Here is a 19,324-nt window from a genome sequence, read left to right on the forward strand (position 1 = left end):
TGGGAAGTGCTCAAGGACACAATAGAGAACGCTGTAGTAGATGCAGGAACATTTGGTGACCCAGGTGTCATCAAAGCTCAGATAATACAGGAAAAATGGTAACTCACATAATGTATATATATATATATATATATATATATATATATACACACACGCACACACAGAGACATATACATACATATCAGTTCTCAAGACACACAGATGACACCTGAAAAACTTAAAAATACTGGCAGCGTGGGACATCAGGTAATGATGAATTGATCTGAATTGATAGATGACCAACACTGAAAACAGACCACACTGGCTGGAGACAGAGTTACAGCTTCAACTCTTAACGTTCAAACTTTAGGTTTGGCAATATGTTCATCCAGTCATGGTTAGGAAGGCAAATTTTATTTTCATCAGATTGATTTTCTCCATATTGATTTCACAGAAGCATTTCATGCAGTACAGTCATCTGCAACACCATCATCGGTCATCCCCTCTACCACCACCAAACTGGGGCAGGTATCATATTAGGGCACAATGACCTCCAACTTGGAAGGAAACAAACAATTACTCGGTCTGAGAGATGGAGCTACAGTGCTACTTCTGGTTTTCCAGCCCAGATTATCAACAGAAAGACTCAAAGCACAGTAGAGCTACATGCGACTTCACAGCATACGAAACTGTCACTAATTTCATAGTAAATCTTTTCAGTTTAAAAAAAAAAAAAGAAAAAAAAGCAGGCTGATCCCATAGGCCCTCGCTCTGCAGTCCCTGCAGTGGAGCTGTGGGTAACCCGAACAGCAGTTTTCAGCCTGCTTCAGCGCGAGAGGCCACTCACAGCGACAGAGAGAGTGAAGAGCAGGGCCCCGAGTGAGTCGCCGTGACGACACTCGCCCTCACATTTACACCCTGCTGCTCAAGCCTCGGGGGGAAAGAGTGCTGCTCCCGCCCTCTTCAGCGAGGCCTGCAGCACCGTTTTACTAAACCTGCTGCTCTCGGTGGGGTACTGAGGGAGAGAGAGGTGATAGGGAAGAAGGGGATGTTGAGAAACAGAAGAGAGAGAGAGAAACGAGAGAGAGAGAGAGAGAGAGAGAGAGAGAGAACACAAGCAAAGGAAAGAGAGAAAGAGAGGGGGTCCCCAGAGGGCTGAACAATCAGACAATTTCAAGATCACGAAGCATTAAACCAATCCCGGCAGGGTACACTAATTAAACAGCCGAGCCCGGCACCACCAACCAATCCCCACAGAGCAATTAAATCCATCCCCTCTAAAACACTGTGGAACCTGTCTGGGGAAAAGTGCAGAAGAGAGAGAGAGAGAGAGAGAGAGAGAGAGAGAGAGAGAGGGAAAGGAAGGGAGGGGAAAAAAAAATCATAAAATTCATCAGGAGAGAGGGGGAAAGAGGGGGAATGCAGTAAGCTACTAACAAGGGGATTTGAATGGGAACGTTTCAATTCAACGCTTTGTTCTTCCTGTCTTTATTTTTTTAATTACTTGAGTCAAAATGCCTGAACAATCCTTTCTTTTCACCCCTAGTGTATGTGTGTGTGGTGGGGGGGGTTCTGACACTACATTATCATGCAAAACCTGTGACCCTTGCGATCTGGGGGGGTGGGGGGTGGGGTTGGAGGGAATGCATATATAATTTGTATTAAAGAGTTCAGGATCAACCATGAGACGCACGACCGACTGCGTTTTAAGATTTGCAATGTATCAACAAGGCTGCCACAAATACTAATCTCTATAAAGCATGATTGAAATAAAAATATGAAGGTGATTAATGTTGCAAAAGCTCATATTTGATGCAAGACTCAGAGACCCATCATAGACAAAGAAGGCCCGGATCCTGAACCACCACGAGACCAACTACGAATCCAGCTCCTAACAGTACAGCCCAGTTTACAGTGCCACTACAGTCACAGAAAGATTCCATTGATCATTTTCATCGCAAAACACGGCAAATCGATGAGCTGTTTAACATAATTAAGCGGTATTCTCTCTGGAACTCCATAACAATGTGGGCACCATAAGTGGACACTCGAACTAGGTGAGAGAGCAGCTCTCTCGTTTATTTGTTTATTTGTTTACCTGCTACAATTAGCAAAGGTAGTGGTTTGGTAGACGCAGTCTTTCATATCTTTCATATGTCCCTCCATATTAATAATCTGTACAGTTCGATTAACATCTAAGCCATTAGGGGAATTGATTCAACACTTACGTCCCTAAGAAGAAGATTATATGACTTGATTCATACTTGAAGTTTCAATGATTTGCAGAATTTCTACACAGAGTAATAGTTTTGCCCAAGAAATAACCATCTATACAATACCAGGGACAATCTAATCAGGAATTTTTATGGCCAATTGCAATGTCTTTATAGCCAATTCATCTCGTTATTATCCTTTAGACTTTTTTGAAAGGCTCTGATCATGGACAAAATGTGTCTCTCACTTTTTTGAGGTTTTATTTCGGATGCAAACATTGCTGAAGTTTCTAAATGTACCACTTATTCCCCAGTCCACACAGCCCATACAACAACATGGTAACAAAGCTGCGAAAAAAAAAAACAGCCCACTTTGAAATCATTATTTTTGTTATATCCTTGTTTTTCTGATGTTAGCTCCACTCATTCACACTCAAGTTATAAGGAGTGTTCCTGAAATGTAAAAATGCACCTAAAGGGAAAATAACACATGGGCCCTACAGCGCACAACGTGTTGACTAGATGAACAAAAACACACGAGCACATTTACAGGAATTACTATTAACTGAAGTCACAATGTAAAAAATATTTTCTCATTCAGCCAAAGCAGCATTTCAAATTTTGAATAAATGAATCAGTTGTCTTTTTATTTATTTTTTATTATTTTTTTGAGAAATGAATTAAATCAAATAAAAAATCTAAAGTAAGAAGCAACTGGCAAGCCCAATAAGTATAATTATGCTACAACATTTTGGCATAAGTATAGCTGTGGCTTACATAATCACATAATTTACATCATAAAATTGCAAAACAGACCTTACATCCATATAATGTACTGGCACCAATGGATTCCCATCTTGGTCGATTCTAATATTGCAGCCCGGTCTAATGACTCATCTACTATCGGCAAAAAGCACTACTTCTTTTACGCACTCTTTACCCAAACATCATTTCAGGCTGTCCAGTTCAAAAAGACAATACATGGTCAATTGTTCTCCCTAGCAGGGAGCAATATGAGCAAGCCATCAAGTTCATTCTACTGTCACAGCCACAATGAATGCAACACTGAACATAACAGCCAGGGATACCCCTGACACGTCACACGAGACGTAATTTTCAGCATGAATATATATGTTGTGTCATAAAAATAGCATCAACTAAGCTGGTGCTTATATACAGTCATAACATTAATACGACGCCGTTAGAATAAATTATATAGTGTGTGATCTTGAGGCTTTGTTCAACCTCTAAAAAAGACAGAAACCGATTATTCAAAGTGAAGAGGAAAGTGTGTAAATCTCAAAGATCTGCCACATGGATATGCTTCCATTTCCTTGCTATTAAAAATGATGAACTGCTTATGATGGTGCTGCTCACTTTCAGAACCTTCCACTGTCGGAGACGAACGGAGTAATTAATTACACAAGACGCACAACAAAAGGAAGTCTAATAAACCACTGTGAAACTGCCTGTTTAGTCTATAATTAGACCTACGTGTCACCATCTCAGATCAAGAAATTGTAATGTTTCTACACTGTATGTGGGGTTTTATTTATGAGACTGTTGATAGATTACAATGAGGCCCATGAATATAAAACAAAATAAAGAAGGCTTAGCTCGTCATACATTTCTAGCACCTTAAAGCATGACAAAATAACCATGAAACAAATCTAGGAAGCGCGCGAATAAATGTTTCAATGATCTCTCAGACCCACTTCACAGCGGAGGAGCATAAAATAGAGAATTTGCATTCAAATATAATATATAGAGTATCATCATAAAGGGGGTGGAAGGCTTGGCACTGTTCCACTGCACAGTAGATTGAGTAAACACTATAGGAGTGTACACACACACACACACAATCAGGGGGTCTCCTTTTATCCCTGAAGGGCAGAATGGACAATAGGGAGCTGAATTACGGCGACTGAAGCACTGCCTGATATGAGAGAGGCAGAGAGCAGAGCAGGAGAATGACGGAGAGAGAGAGAGAGAGAGAGGGAAAGAAGAATGGAGGGATTCAATAAGGGCTCTGTAAAATGAACAAGAAAGGCTGGTGCTCAATACGTCTGCCATCAGACAGTCAAAACAAATAAAGAGGGCCGCTGTACAGGTACACAGCTCAATATGGCCTCGCTGGGCCGAGCTCTGGCTGCCAACGGGGGAGAGGAGACACAGCTTTATACTCATACAGATGAGCCATTAGCTCTCTCCCTCACTCGATCCCCTCTGAAAGGAAGGTTTAGAGGGATGATGTTGAGGTTGAGGCGGACGCCGAGAGCCAGGACTCTCACACACGGAAAGCCCCTGCTCCTATAGACTAATGCGTCCCCAAAGTTTTGTTAAAGGCTCGTTATTTACTCCTGCGCCGAGCCTATCGCGGTCCCCAGAAGCGTCAAGGAACAAGGTATTAATATGAAAATGCTGAGACTCATTGCCGTGAAGGACTATCGCGCTCGGTACGGATCGATAGTGAAAAATTGAGGATCTATGCATCTGGGACATTGTTAGGGATTTCGAAGAGGAACTGGCTTAAGCTGAAGGTGCACGTCATGGTTATGCATCAAGTGTGGCGGTAAGCTAACGCTACAGCGTAGCTCCCATGTGTAGTGAGGGTCAGTACCGAAGCATGAAGGTCAACATCATGCTTCATCGGCGTAGTCGCACGTTCTCGTGTCTGATCCGCGTTACCTCGATTCGGAGCTGGCGCCGGGCCTGCGAAAAACATGCCCGCAAAATCACGTCAGGCACGTTAAGAGTGCTGCTGGCTTTGTGCAGGGGAAAGCATAAACCGCCGTCATTACAAAAAAGATCACAGCCGTATCAAAGCAGCCGTGTTTATCCTGGAACAGTGGGTGTGAATGGAAGAAAATGACTCTGGACAGGTATGAAAATCAAACCCCAGGAGGGTCACAGTGATTAAGCCGACGTTTTATGACAGACCTGTTCTCTCCTCTATGAATAGTCACCCGTCGCTGTGTGGAGAAGAAGGAGGGGGAAAAAAACGGTTTATCATTCCGTTCCTCATGCTGAAGTATCTGCTTTGAAGTCTTGAGCATTAATTCTACAGAGGAAGGTTAAACTGCTTAAAGCTTGAGTCAGTTTCACTTCCCCTCTAATGTTGTCAGCAAAGCTGGAGAATGTGACTCCTGGATCTCACAACTCAATTTGCCCACACTGTAAAGGCTTTTTTCCCTGCTTTTTCTTCTCCCTTTTGTTTCCATGGTTGGAGAACACTGTGAAAGAGAAAGGGCATCACTGTACAAGCACGGTGGACAAGAGACTGTCTTAGATCGCACACATCCACACATTAAAGCACAAAAGATAAGTATGTATGGGGACACCAATTTATTCAAATGGCAATTTTACAGAAACTGATTCCAGCCCTACAGCCTAAACTTGAGCCTGTCGTATCCCCATCCTTCTCTGATCTGCTTTTTGGAGCAACAATTCACACACCAGACAGCCATGTATGCATTCAATATTCCTTTGTAGTTATCATAATTAATAGTATGTGGATTATCTGTGACTGGTTACAGGGCCTGATTGTTGTGCATTACTGTGTGAATTCTCTGCGGTGCTGTTATGCTGCTGGTCGTCTCTCAGGGCGCTTTCCACTTAATGTTGTTGAGGGTATCCAAGGTTTCCTCTCAGCAACTGCACTGGTTCTTTCATCATCGCAAATCCCAACCGCCCTGCAGAATCTCTCAAAACCATTCCGGATCCGGCGCATTTCAAGAACAACAATAACAACAATAAACACAGATCCACTCCACCATGAGCGAGTGCAAAGTTGAAACGGGCCTTTTTCACGGCCAATTTGAGCCGGTTGGGGAAAAGCTCTTGGCAAAGCTTACACAAAGACGCCTGGCTACGGCTATACACTCACAAACGGCGCAGAGATGGCACCATTTGGCGACGCTGCTGCCGCTTGCTTCGGATTAAAGCTGACATGCAAAGGCCTGAGTCATGCAGAGTGTGGCACAATCACAGCTTTGTGTTTCTGATCTCATTCACGTCGCCTCAGAGAAACTGGGCCCCACACACACCCCCCAAATGACCAAGACATCCTGTTGTCAGACTATGAAAAGTCCAGTAAAGCAGTAAATACGTGTCGCTGCAGGAGGCCCTTGTTTTTAGTATGAGAAGGAATTAAGACTGGAAATACATACTAAATGAGTTGTAGGATACAGTACAATAAAACAAAGTGATATCTGTATTATTAGCAAACAATATGTCAAAATGGGCAATATGGCAAAATGATATTGCGATACTCCAAGAAGTTTTCGCGATACACACTATGTCATAATATTCATAGTTTTCAGACATCTGATCTGTTGGAATGAAGAAGAAAATTATAGCTACTGCTACATTTCTAATAAGTACAATGGCTATTGTTCAGTGTTCCTTATAACGAAAACCTTATTCCTTATAATGAAACATGCAGTTGGTCACTGATATGCAAGTACAGATTAATCATTAATAAGATTCATCTACAGATTCCAGATTCTTAATTCAGTGCAAAATTCAAGTGATTTGGAGGGCAAAACCCACACGAAGGCAACACCATGACACAGTGCTGTTATACATGCAGACTCATTTTCGCGACACGCATGCTATGGTGGTCTATGACACTCCCCACACTATTCATCATCCTGTACAAAAGGATGGCGTAAGCCCGTTCCCTACTGGCCAGGACCTGTGTTCAGGCCCGGCAGCGCCTAGCAGGACCTTCTTGACCTGTCCTTTCCACGGGCGCCCATGGAAATGCCATCTGGCTGGTGTGAATGATTACCACGGCAACAGCCGAGTGACCAGAGAGCAGCAGGAACCAAGGTCACAGAACCTGTTCTCTCTCCATTTCTGTGTCATCTCTTTTATGAGTTATAAACCCCACAAGTTCCTTTTGCCTGTGATGACTTCTCATTGAGACAGAGTTACTTTGTACTTCATAGATAACTACTGCGTACAGGCTTATACTGTTTTTAACCAAATGTGTCACCCAGTAAACTATCTCAAAGTTTTAATAATCTATTTTTCGTCTATGTAGGTGATGTCTTTTTGTCACAGATGTCAGTATGTGCAGCAAATATTTGCTGACAGACCCTCAACCTTACTATCTCTATTCGTTCTTCAAGAAAACAACACTAATAAACCAGTGGACATTGTGGAAACACCCTCAAGGTTGATAACAATATAGCAGTTGGCTTATAACTTATTGTAATTGGAGGGCAACCACCCCGACACCCAGGACCCATAAGAGTCCAGACACAAATATCACATGACATAGCCATATGCAACGCTGCAGACCAACACAGACAAAAGAGGGTAATAAATCAACTGTCAGCTGCAGATCCCCCACTTATTCCCCCACTGGTCAATACAAGCAGACTATTTCCACCCATGGGGTCCAAGGTTAGAACACAACAGCTGATGAGAAAGACAGTACAAGATCTGCACTTGGAGCTCATCTGCAGGTGATGCGTTGCTGCTAAAGAACTTCTAGGGTTTCACAGATGTTCCATGCGGTATTTTGTTCTTTCCAATATTTCTATATTTAAGGCTAATCTATAGATCTCCACCAAGCTCAAGTTCAAGGGTGGGTGAGGGGCAGATAGACACAATAGCCATGATGTCCCCACAAGGGAAATGAAGGAAGAATCACAATGACACTACAAGAACAAGCAATGGTCACGACCACCCAAAACCCATCAAGATTTTGTTCCATCAATGTAAGGAACACTTCAAATATGGTATTCTTCCCAGGTTTCAATTCTTGGACACTGACACATGAAACCAAGGCACTTGAGACCATTATGCACATGACAGCGAGCGGATGGTGCTTCTGCAGCGCAATCTGCACTTAATCTGAAGTTTAGCACATTTTCTCTGATTTAACCAAGTACCTCTGGCTTCCTGTCTTATTTTTTCCAGTTCATTTCTTAAGCACATTCGTGTTCAGCCCGAGTCTGAGATTTTGTGCTCGGATACCTCCGCGGCTACAGCAGACTGTGGGAGAACGGCGCATTTCATGACTGACGGAGCAGTGGTTTAGCATCTATTATCCGTGCATGTGTAATTTTAAAGGGTATGAATCAAAGGGAACTGGAACCAAGTGCAAAATGCAAAAAAGAGGCCAATAAAATATTCATAGACCTCTGTCAAAACAATTACGGACCTATTATAATGGTTAAATATGACACTTGGAGAATGCGAGGAACATTTACCTCCTACCTAAGAGGGTAGAGCAAAGGTCTGGGCAATTTATCGAAGAAATGCTCCTTTGAGTACCCCGTAAAACGGTGGAACACATGACGTGTTCCTAATCTACAGACCAGTGTTTAAAAACCTAAAAGCTGCCTGATTTTTTTGGACGTTGCAGTCAAGCTTGCATGTACAGTGTAGAGCATACGCTGCTCAAAAACACAGCAGTCAGCCACACAGTTTTCCACAGTTTGAAGGGTTATAACTTTTTGGGTTTACATGTCCAAACCCCATTTCAACAGGATTCCACAAAAATGTGTGGTGCTGACAGGGCATCTGCTCGCTGCTTTCAGCTCACACTTAATAAGCCTCGAATTGTCACCACGTGCAGGTGAGCGCATCAATAACCTACACCAGGTGCAACCTGGACAAACTCAAGAAACAAAGTAAATCCTCAGGGCTCAGATGTGCAAATGTGTGCATTTCAAAAAGCATGCAACGTGATAGGAAGCACACTTTTAAGCGTCTAACAACAGCATAGTGGTCCAATCTACAGCAAGATCTACCATCTGAATTGTTACATGGCTTCCCAACAGCGTCTGCCATTCGTGCTGACATGCCACCATCTAAATGAGCTTGAACGTGGACAGTGCCATGTTAAGTTCATCTTTGTAGGTAAAACAACACCTCAAACAACAAGCAGTCTCAGGGCAAAGAATATACGTGAATGGCAATTCTTCCAATTCAGTTCAATTCAGCAGATTTCAGAACTGGTTCCAGAGTAGAACAGAATGGGTTTGTGAGGACACTAAAACAAGAGCAGAAGCAGTCAGGTGAGAGCACTGATGTTTACAGGTCGTCAGACAACGTTCAAAAAACAGAAAAACGTTCCGAAATCTGTAACATTATTGCAGGACTTTATATTAATGTTTTGAGGTAGAGATGTTATTCAGATGTTTCTTCTTTTCAACCTCAATGTGAAGAAAGAGCAATATCTGTCCATCATTTGCACAGCTCACCTCAAAACAGTCAAATCAAGCCTCATAATAACGTAACAGAGTTCAGAGCTTTCTCACTCTGGTGCGGATAATGGTAACTGATGGCGTGGTATCTCTGAGGAGTCTATAATGGAGAAGGACTGAATGGGTGACACTGAAGCAAAGAGTAAGTGGAAGAGGCAGAGCAATGAGAATTTACAGGTCATGCCAAGTCCGATACCGTTCCGAGAAAGAAAGTTCTGACAACTGTAACATTATCGCAAGGCTTTATTATGAGGCACTCAGACTGCGCCGTCTTTGTGGGTAAAACCAACACGTCTGTGAACGCAAAACGCCAGTGCAAGGATGGAAATACGTGTTCGCTTCTCGCACAGCTCTCCTGAAAACAAAGCTCTGCAATAACATCAGCACATTCAGAACTTTCTTGATCTGGTTCGGAGAACGGCATCTCAGCGTGACATGCTGGAAACAGCAGCGGCCTCATAGCTCTTACTGACTGATTCTACTCTTTGCCTCAGTGTGCCCACTGACCCATTCCGTCCTGCTCCACTGTAGCCACGACAAACGCCGCTGATCTCCACGAGCAACACAAACCTGCTCTCTATAAGGATCAATACGTTTGCGGTGTGGACGGCGACTAAAACGATGAATGAACGGCTTCCACGAGCAAAACGACCTGGAGAGGCTCGACTAGCAAAGCGGCCACACACACGCGCGCACACACACACACACACACACACACAATCCCAGCCCCCTCGAACGGCTCCTGGCATGCTCTTGTCATTGCTCATGTTACAGGACATCAATCATACTGGGGGGGCCGAGGCTGCTGCCCTCTCGCCGGCCGAGTCTGATTTACAAACATTAGCAGAGAGCAGCGATTACACGGCGCTCACACACACACACACACACACACACACACACACATTGCGGCTGGAGAAGGAGGCACACGGACACACACACACACAAAGCGACACGGCTGCGTTCTGCAAGGTGCCACACGGTGATAAAAAGCCATAGGCTGCGCTGGTTTGGTCCGTATGGCTGTAACGCAGGATCCGCCGAGATACAGCAGCGTTTTGTCTCAAAGAGCGAAACGCTACGCGACACCTGAGCGAAGTCGTTAACGCACGTGCGCAAAAGAAAACAAAATATACCATTAAAAAAACACACAGCCGACGAATGTTAGTGACATTTTAACGCAACACCTTTTCATCCAACAAAACAGGCTAATGTACCTGAAATGCACCGAAATCCCGAAGAGCAGTTCGGCAGAAGTTGTCGTTCCAGAAAAACATCATAAACTGTCACCGCTGGCTACCCACGGGACCTAGAACGTGCCAGAAAACCGCTACAAACTGAATAAACCCGAGAAGTTTCCTCAGCACGGCCGCTCCGCCACACGACGCAGCGGCGGTCCGTCCGTCTCCAGCGCCGCTCCATTCAAACCAACACCAACACACTGAGCACCAACCCGTCGAGGAGCCCAGCGGCAGCAGCGCAGCCCCAAAATCGCTCAAAAAGCTCCGCCGAACGTTCCCACGTCTCTCCTAAAGCGGTCCGAGCCGAGCCGACCGAGCCGCGGTCGCTGGCACCGCGAACCGAGCGGAACGCTGCGGCTTTATCAGACACTCACACACACACACTCTCTCACACACACACACACACACTCTCACAAAAGTTTAAGTCCTCAGAAGCAACGCTCGTTAAAAAGTGAAAAGTTTTCCCGCGCTTAAAAGCAGAAGCGCAGCGCGCGCGCGGCGATGCGCCCCGGCGGCTCGAGCCTGGAGCGCGCGCCCCCCCCGGCTCAGCCCGGCTCGCGCCGCCGCCGCTCGCTGATCGATGAGTGAACCGAACAAAGGCTCGAGCGGAGGGGGATCAATTTCTAATAAGTATCAATGCAGCGCGGCCCGCTTCACCTCACACAGCCGCCCCGGAGAGCCCGCGTCTGTGGCGCCGAGGCGCGGACGGTCTGCGCCGCTCGCGTTTTCCCGCAGTGAGCCGAGCGCGAGACACTAACCTGCAGCCGCCGGAGATCAAATTTCTTCCAATATTGAAACATCGATCCCACATCGGCGGCCATCTTGGGGTATATCGAGGAGGGCTTTTTTTGTTTTTTTCTCTCCGACCGGCTACAATAAATACACGGGCTGGATTCCCCTCGATAAACGACGTCGACGCCTCGCACGCCACATGAGAGAGAGAGGGAGAGAGAGAGGGAGAGAGGGAGAGAGAGAGGGAAGGGGGGAAATGATGTTAGGAAAACAACAACAGCGCTTAGAAAAGGAGAAACAGGGGGAGAAGCCGAGCGGAGGAAAGTGGGAGGAAAACGACACGGGCGCGTTTTCTCGCAGTCCCGGGCTTTCGGTGGACGATTGCACTTGATTTTGCTTTGGTAAAGTTATCAATACTGACGTAACGGCGTGATCGATAACGTCTGGAAACGGGAAGGAGAACAACAGAAGGATCACGCGTGGGTTGGGGGGGGGGGGGGGGGGGGGTGCGAGGTGGGGGGGGCACCTTTAAGCATGTGCTCCCCTCAGAAATGCGTGTTTACGTGAAAGTTAAAGGCTCAGTGCGAACTGTAGTCTTTTACAAGCCGCGTAGGAAAACGACGGGGTTCAGACTCGTGTAAATGAAGGTGACCGTGTAAACACCTCACAGCGAATAAGCAGCTGAAAAAAGCCAGTTTAGGGTAAATCCGTGCAAACACTACAGAGACAAGCCTATAAAACACCACGCTGGGAACGACTGAAAGGCCAGCACGTGTTAAACGTGATCTGTGGAGTGATATAATAGCGTACAGGAGGGTCCAATAATTAGTAACATCCATCAAAAACAATAGGAAGAGTGTGTCAGAGTAAATCTGTGTGAGATCAAAAGATTGAGGACAATAGACACTCGAGGAAAGAGAAAGTTCCCCTGGACTCTGCTGGATTTTTAACCAGTGCATGTTTCTAATGTAAATAATACTGTAGAAATGTTGATGAATGTGGATTTTGTATTTTGTATCTGAAAATGTGTTTGCATTGAAATAATATTCCTTAATAAAGTTTGTTATAAAAAGTAAATCCACCCGTGTCATTTTAGCATGTCTGAATACACAAAACGGCTTGAAAAGGTTCTTCATGGGTTCTTTAGCAGAGGCAGTGGTAGAACCATGACTGCCAGTCAAACATTTGAGTGCATATATAGTTTTGTCCGTGGTTAAATGGTTTAATGCATTATATGGCTTTTTAAAGAATGTGCTAAGTTGTTATATAGTACCTTTTTTTGGTTCTATATAGAACTCTTGTCACTGAGTGATGGCTGTTTCTGTGGGTCATGCTGCAGATGGAGGCTTTGGGAAAGGCCTTTAATGTATATATTCTTTATTTATACATTACTTTATGTCTCTGTTGCACTGTGTGGTTTCAGAGACACACGGCTTGTCAGAATGTCTGCTGATTCCATCATTTCAAATGCTAAAGGTAAAAAACTCTTCACACACTTTTTAACATCTCTTGCTCCCTCTTGTGGTCTCACCGGCCTGTTTTAAAAGCCCCAGTGTCAACGCGTAGGTTCTTAAAAAATAAGGATTAGCAGCACCACAAGACAGTCTTACACTTCACACAGGCCGAATGTCTCCATCAGCACAACATTTTAAGTGGATGCATTTTGTGCATTTTTCCCGTCCTGATTCTCGCAGGTGCACCACACGCAATATTAGATGCCAGAGCTACCAGACTACGAAACGTATTATCTCCTTGTATGCAGCTATTTATGAACTGATTTGATCAAAACCGCCTCATTTTCAGATAATATTCACTTCTCAGGGTTAAATATTATGAAAGTCTATGACTGTGAGCAATTACAACAGGAACACATCTGTCATCTTTCTTCTTTTTTTCCTATTAAAATCAAACAGGGCCTACAAGTCAAGTCTATCTTTAGCTAGAAACGCGTTCACGCTTTACAAACCACCTAGGGGATGCATTATAGGTGCTTATTAAAAGTTTCAGTTTTATTGCCTTTTATTTATGGCTTCAGGGGGAATCGAGTGCATCAGTCTCATAAGAAGGCAATAATGTATCCTGTTTTCATATGGTTCATTGTTAAATTTGAAATTTAAATAAGTGCTGATATACAAGCCGGATGCACCAACACATATTACTTTTGTCTGAATCTAAATATGGAAATATTTGGAGGGTGCGCCCACCGCCCTCCCCGTGTCATTTGCTCAAAACAATGAGAGTTAGGCATTTCCATGGATTTTCTGGGCAGTGCTGCACTCCCCAGAGGTGACTCGATGGGATTTGGTGATATGAAATGGCATGCAGTTTTGAATAAAACGAATATACTGAGATACGGCATCATCTTTGACACGCGCTGTAATCTAGTGCCAATACAATATTTAGAATGAACGGCACCAGACTGCAGCAGTTTTGAACCGATGCTGTAAGTCCTGTGTCCTCAGAACACACAGATGTTTGACTATGCCTGGACAAATCGTTCCTGGAATATTTAGAAATGGAGTTGAACTCTGATGTATTGATTGTCTCTCGGGTCCAAAAGGCATCAAAACAGGTGCCTGCAGGTGAACAACACATCTCAATGTAAAATATTGACAACGGCCCATTCTCTCCAACCGTACACGAGATTTATGCGTTTTAACATTTCACATGCAGGCAGCAACTTATCTGCGGGATGTGATACTGTATGCCTCCTCTTTGTCACACAGCCACAATGGAGCACTTTACTTAAATATGCAGCACCTCTCCAGTGTGACCTTTCCACTGTGAAACAGGAACGTATTTCTCAAGCTCCTAACTTCATGCTTTCAAACTACCTGTAATACAAATGAATCTTTCGTAATATGTGTAACCCTAACCAAGGTCTACATACATCTTGCTACAATTGTAAGTACTTCACACTTCAGAAAAGAACTTCTTGTTTAAGGGTCAATGCCATGAATTCGTGAGTTTCCTGCTGAAAAAATACAGTATGGCCAAACTTATGTGGACACCTGACCCTTACATATATACACTCACCAGCCACTTTATTAGGTACTGAACTTGCTAGTAAAAGGTTGGACCCCCCTTTTGCCTTCAGCACTGTCTTAATTCTTCGTGGCACACTTTCAACAAGGTGTTGGAAACGTTCCTCAGAGATTTTGGTTGGTTATTTGAGTTCCTGTTGCCTTTCTATCATCTGGAACCAGTCTGCCCATTCTCCTCTGACCTCTCACATCAACAAGGCATTTTCGTCCACACAACTGACCGCTCACTGGATATTTCCTCTTTTTCGGACCGTTCTCTGTAAAGCCTAGAGATGGTTGTGCGTGAAAATCCCAGTAGATCAGCAGTTTCTGAAATACTCAGACCAGCCCGTCTGGCACCAACAACCACGCCACGTTCAAAGCCCCTTAAATCCCCTTTCTTCCCCGTTCTGATGCTCGGTCTGCACTTCAGCAAGTTGTCTTGACCACCTCTACATGCCTAAATGCACTGAGTTGCGGCCGTGTGATTGGCTGATTAGCTAGTTGTGTTAATAAGCAACTGAACTGGCCAGTGAGTGTATATATGTTTATTGGACGTCCTATTACAAAACCATGGTAATTAATATGGAACCCCCCTCCCACTACTTTCACTCTTCTGGGAAGGCTTCCCACAAGATATTGGAATTGGTGCACATTCAGTCAAAAGAATCTTTGGGAGTTCAGGCACTGATGTTGGATGAGAAGACCTAGCAATCAATGTTCCACTTCATCCCAAAGGTGTTCGGTGGGGTTGAGGGGCTGAGGTCAAGACTCTGTGCAGGCCACTGGAGATCCTCATCAAACATCTGTACAGACTTTGCCTTGTGCGCAGGGACACAGTTATGCTGGAGCGAGAAAGGGTTCTTCCCCAAACTGTTGCCACAAAATTGGAGGCGTATAATTGTTTAAAATACCTTTGTATACTGTAACATTAACATTAACGTACACTGGAAAGGAAGGAGAGCAAGGAACCAGAGCTAGATTTTCCCTCCCAATCCACAGGAGTTGCCTGACACTGTATATTCACCGGGCACTTTATTAGGTACACCTGGCTTGTTTCTACACTCACTGTCCATTTTATCTGCTCCACTTAGCATTGGTGCACTTTGCAGACTGTAGTCCTTGTATTTTTTTGCATGATTTCTTATCACAACTTTACCTCATTCATCAATAATCAGGACCCCCACAGGACCACCACAAATCGGGTATTATTTGTGTGGTAGATCATTCTCCATAACCAAAACTATCCAGCCAACAGCATCATGTGGGCAAAATCCTATGACCACTGATGAAGGACTAGACAGATTGTGCAGCAACAGATGAGTCTCTGACTTTACATCTACAAGTTGAACCAACAGATAGGAATGTCTAATAGAGTGAACAGTGAGTGGACACAGTGTTTAAAAACTCCCGTAGCACTGCTGTATCTGATCCACTCATACCAGCGCAACACACACTAAACATGTCAGTGTCACCGCTGTGCTGAGAATGATGCACCACCCAAATAAAACCTGATCTGTGGTGGTCCTGTGGGAGGCCTGACCATTGATAAACGGAGTAAAGATAATTGTACAACTACAAAGTGCACTTATCTGATAAAATGGAGAATGGGTGTAAATATAAACTCGGCATACCTAATAAAGTTTTCAGTGAGTGTGTACTTGTGTATAAATCTCTGCTGTTTTGCTAGAAATTTTTTTGCTAGAAATTTCTAGGTTAAAAAGCTCATTTAAAGTATTTCCCCACTCATCACAGATGTCTTTTAAAGAGCACAGGGAAGTATATTAAACTGAAAAAGAAGAAAAAAACATGTCTCCATTAAGGGCCCTTTCCCAAACCCTGAAAAACAGCCCCAGACCATTATCCCTTTTCCACCAAATTTTACTGTTGGCACTATGCCTTCCAGTAAATAAAGGTCTCCCGGCATACACCAAACGCAGATTCATCCATCAGACTGCCATGTAGTGAAAAGTGATTGATCACTCCAGAGAACACGTCTCCACTGCTCAAGAGTCCAGCAGCAGTGTAGTTAACACCACACTTTAGCTGTACGCTTGGCATTGTGCATACAGAGCTTAGGCTTGTGTGCAGCTGCTCGACCATAGAAACCCTTAATGAAGCTCCCGGTGCACAGTTCTTCTGCTGATGTTTATTCCAGAGGCAGTTTAGAACCGTGTATCGAGTGATTCAGGTGATTTTTATGCAATATGCGCTTCAGCACTCAGGCATCCCTGCTTTGTGAGTGGGGTACCCCTTTGAGGTTGTGCTGTTGTTGCTCCTAGTCACTTCTATTCCACAATAACTGCACTTACACTGGACTGGGGCAGATCTAGCGCAACAGATTGTACATGATTTAATGTGTAGCAATGGATGTGACTGAAACACTCAATAAAACGTGCTCAATAATTAGAAGTTGTCCACATACTTTTGGCCATATAGTGTAGAGTGCACATCCCTTGTCATACACAAATATACAGCAAGTCATCCAAAGGGTATGATGTGTGGATAAGAGTATATTGCCAAGCACCTCTTCAAACCAGTCTCAGAATAAGTCTGTCTGAGACACAACTATGGGCTGAATCCCTTTGTAACGGGGAGCGAGGAGGTGGACGCATATGCGGAGATAAGCAAGATTTATTATGGGCAAATCCAGGGTCATAGTCTAAACTGTCCAGGTTCAAATAGCCAATACGGAGAGCAGAAGAGACAGACATGACAAAATGAACACATCACAGCCATAAACATCTAAACACAGACAGCGATTCACGCAAAGACCAGTAAAAACACAGGGCTTAAATACATAAGGGTAACGAGGGACAGGTGCAAACACAGGTGGAGACAATCAGGGGTGGAGTCATGAAACGAGGGGGCTAAAACAAAACAAATGCACATGGAAGATCAAAACAAAGGGGCACATGGAGTAGTGGGAGGAGCCAACCGTGACACCCTTCTAGGCATTTATATCTATAGTGTATGACATAGGTATGCTTACTTTAAGTGTTTCTCAAAAAAAGACAGAAATCGGTTATTTAAATGATCTGTTTCACTTGTTTGACATAACACGATGCATATTTACAGACCCAACACTATACTTCATAATTAAATAGTACAAACAAACATTTGCATTTATTTATATCTGTGCGTTTACAAACAGTGTTTTACCAGCTACTGTGTATATATACATACACAATTCCTGCCATAAGATTTAATAGGACACTATATACATGAAGATGTGTTTGCATTGTAAAATATGATTGTGCACAGGGGAAACTGTCCACAATTGGTGAGATATAAGCAAAGCCATTAAAAGTAGTTTCATACTGTAATAGAGAAATTTACCAAACCAAAACTCAATGGAACTCAATGAAACTCAAGGAAGCAGATGTCCCAAGCCTTTGATTCCACTAAAAGCTACCTCACACACAGGTATTGGTTACAAATGTGCTGCCTGATATCAGAAAATGATTTAATAATAGTTTTGAGCTATGGTTTAGGCCAAAAATGTGTCTTACATACTATCATTGTGCAGAGGTATATGCAGGTTGTTGTAAGGCAAAATAGTACCCAAAGCAAGCTTTTTTTCCCATTTATGACTCTTTCACCATTATCATTTCACATATCATTTTTGCCTTCAGAACTGCCTTAATTCTTCATGTCATACTTTCAACAAGGTGTTGGAAATGTTCCTCAGAGATTTTGGTTGGTTATTTGAGTTCCTGTTGCCTTTCTATCATCTGGAACCAGTCTGCCCATTCTCCTCTGACCTCTCACATCAACAAGGCATTTTCGTCCACACAACTGACCGCTCACTGGATATTTCCTCTTTTTCGGACCGTTCTCTGTAAACCCTAGAGATGGTTGTGTGTGAAAATCCCAGTAGATCAGCAGTTTCTGAAATACTCAGACCAGCCCGTCTGGCACCAACAAACACGCCACGTTTAAAGCCACTTAAATCCCCTTTCTTCCCCGTTCTGATGCTCGGTCTGCACTTCAGCAAGTTGTCTTGACCACCTCTACATGCCTAAATGCACTGAGTTGCGGCCGTGTGATTGGCTGATCAGCTATTTGTGTTAACAAGCAACTGAACAATAATACCTAATAAAGTGGCCGGTGAGTGTAGGCTCACCTGCTGTTTAGGATAGAAAATAAAGTGGTAAAAATGTGCTGAGCCCCTCTTAGAAATATCAGTTAAATCCCTCTTTATATTGCATAAAAATAGCAAACGTTTTTAAAAATGACAGGAAAAAAGGCAAAATGGCAGAAAAAGTGTCTCCAGTAGGTCAAGCAAATAGTTAGCCTGCTGGCTCCCGATGTGGAGGTCTAAACCTGACATGCATGAATTATTGGCCAAGCACTTATTCCATAGACACAATGCAGCAGTAATGTATAGAGTGTAGATAATGTACAAAGTAAAGATGAATAAATCAGTAGCAGGATGGGTATATGAAAATATATACAATGTATCAATTATTAATTTCACTCAATTCATGAAAATAGCAAGTAACGCAGTCATAGAAGCACACAATAATAAATAAAATAATAAAACTGTGACACAGGTAGAAGAGAATGCTTAAATAGTGTAGGAATATATATATATATATATATATATATATATATATATATATATATATATTTATTAATTTTTTTTTTTTCCTTTATTGCCATTAACATACCTTGACTGGCTATTAACATATAACAAATTCACCTTGAGATTGGGGCTTCACTTAACATACATGTTGCAGGGACAGTACATGAGCATGAGAATAAAAAAATAAATAAAACAATAAAAAAATAAAAGAAAGATATTAAAATAAAAAAGGGCCCACCCCTAGCTATGGTAGACAATAACAGCTTCCCATCTTCTTAGAAAAACAATTACTTTTAGTTCTAGCTGGGCTGTCATGTGTTCCATCGTA

The 19,324-nt window shown here is 43.3% G+C and overlaps 1 protein-coding gene across 6 annotated transcripts in view; it reads right to left on the reverse strand.

The window, feature by feature from the left end:
- The window catches only part of cux2b (cut-like homeobox 2b), a 182,679-nt gene extending 170,987 nt beyond the window's left edge, over positions 1 to 11,692 (reverse strand). For 3 of the 6 annotated variants that reach the window (XM_037535856.1, XM_037535851.1, XM_017702805.2), the window contains exon 1: positions 11,412 to 11,489. In XM_037535856.1, the coding sequence (XP_037391753.1) occupies positions 11,412 to 11,474 (63 nt within the window). In that variant the 5' untranslated portion in view covers positions 11,475 to 11,489. Of the gene's footprint in view, positions 1 to 10,629; positions 11,027 to 11,411 lie in introns of those variants that run through there. The other 3 variants (XM_017702803.2, XM_017702804.2, XM_037535853.1) reach the window with 3 other exon arrangements.
- Positions 11,693 to 19,324: the final 7,632 nt, after the last annotated feature.

The sequence above is a fragment of the Pygocentrus nattereri genome, chromosome 28 (assembly GCF_015220715.1).
Source record: "Pygocentrus nattereri isolate fPygNat1 chromosome 28, fPygNat1.pri, whole genome shotgun sequence".
NCBI lineage: Eukaryota > Metazoa > Chordata > Actinopteri > Characiformes > Serrasalmidae > Pygocentrus > Pygocentrus nattereri.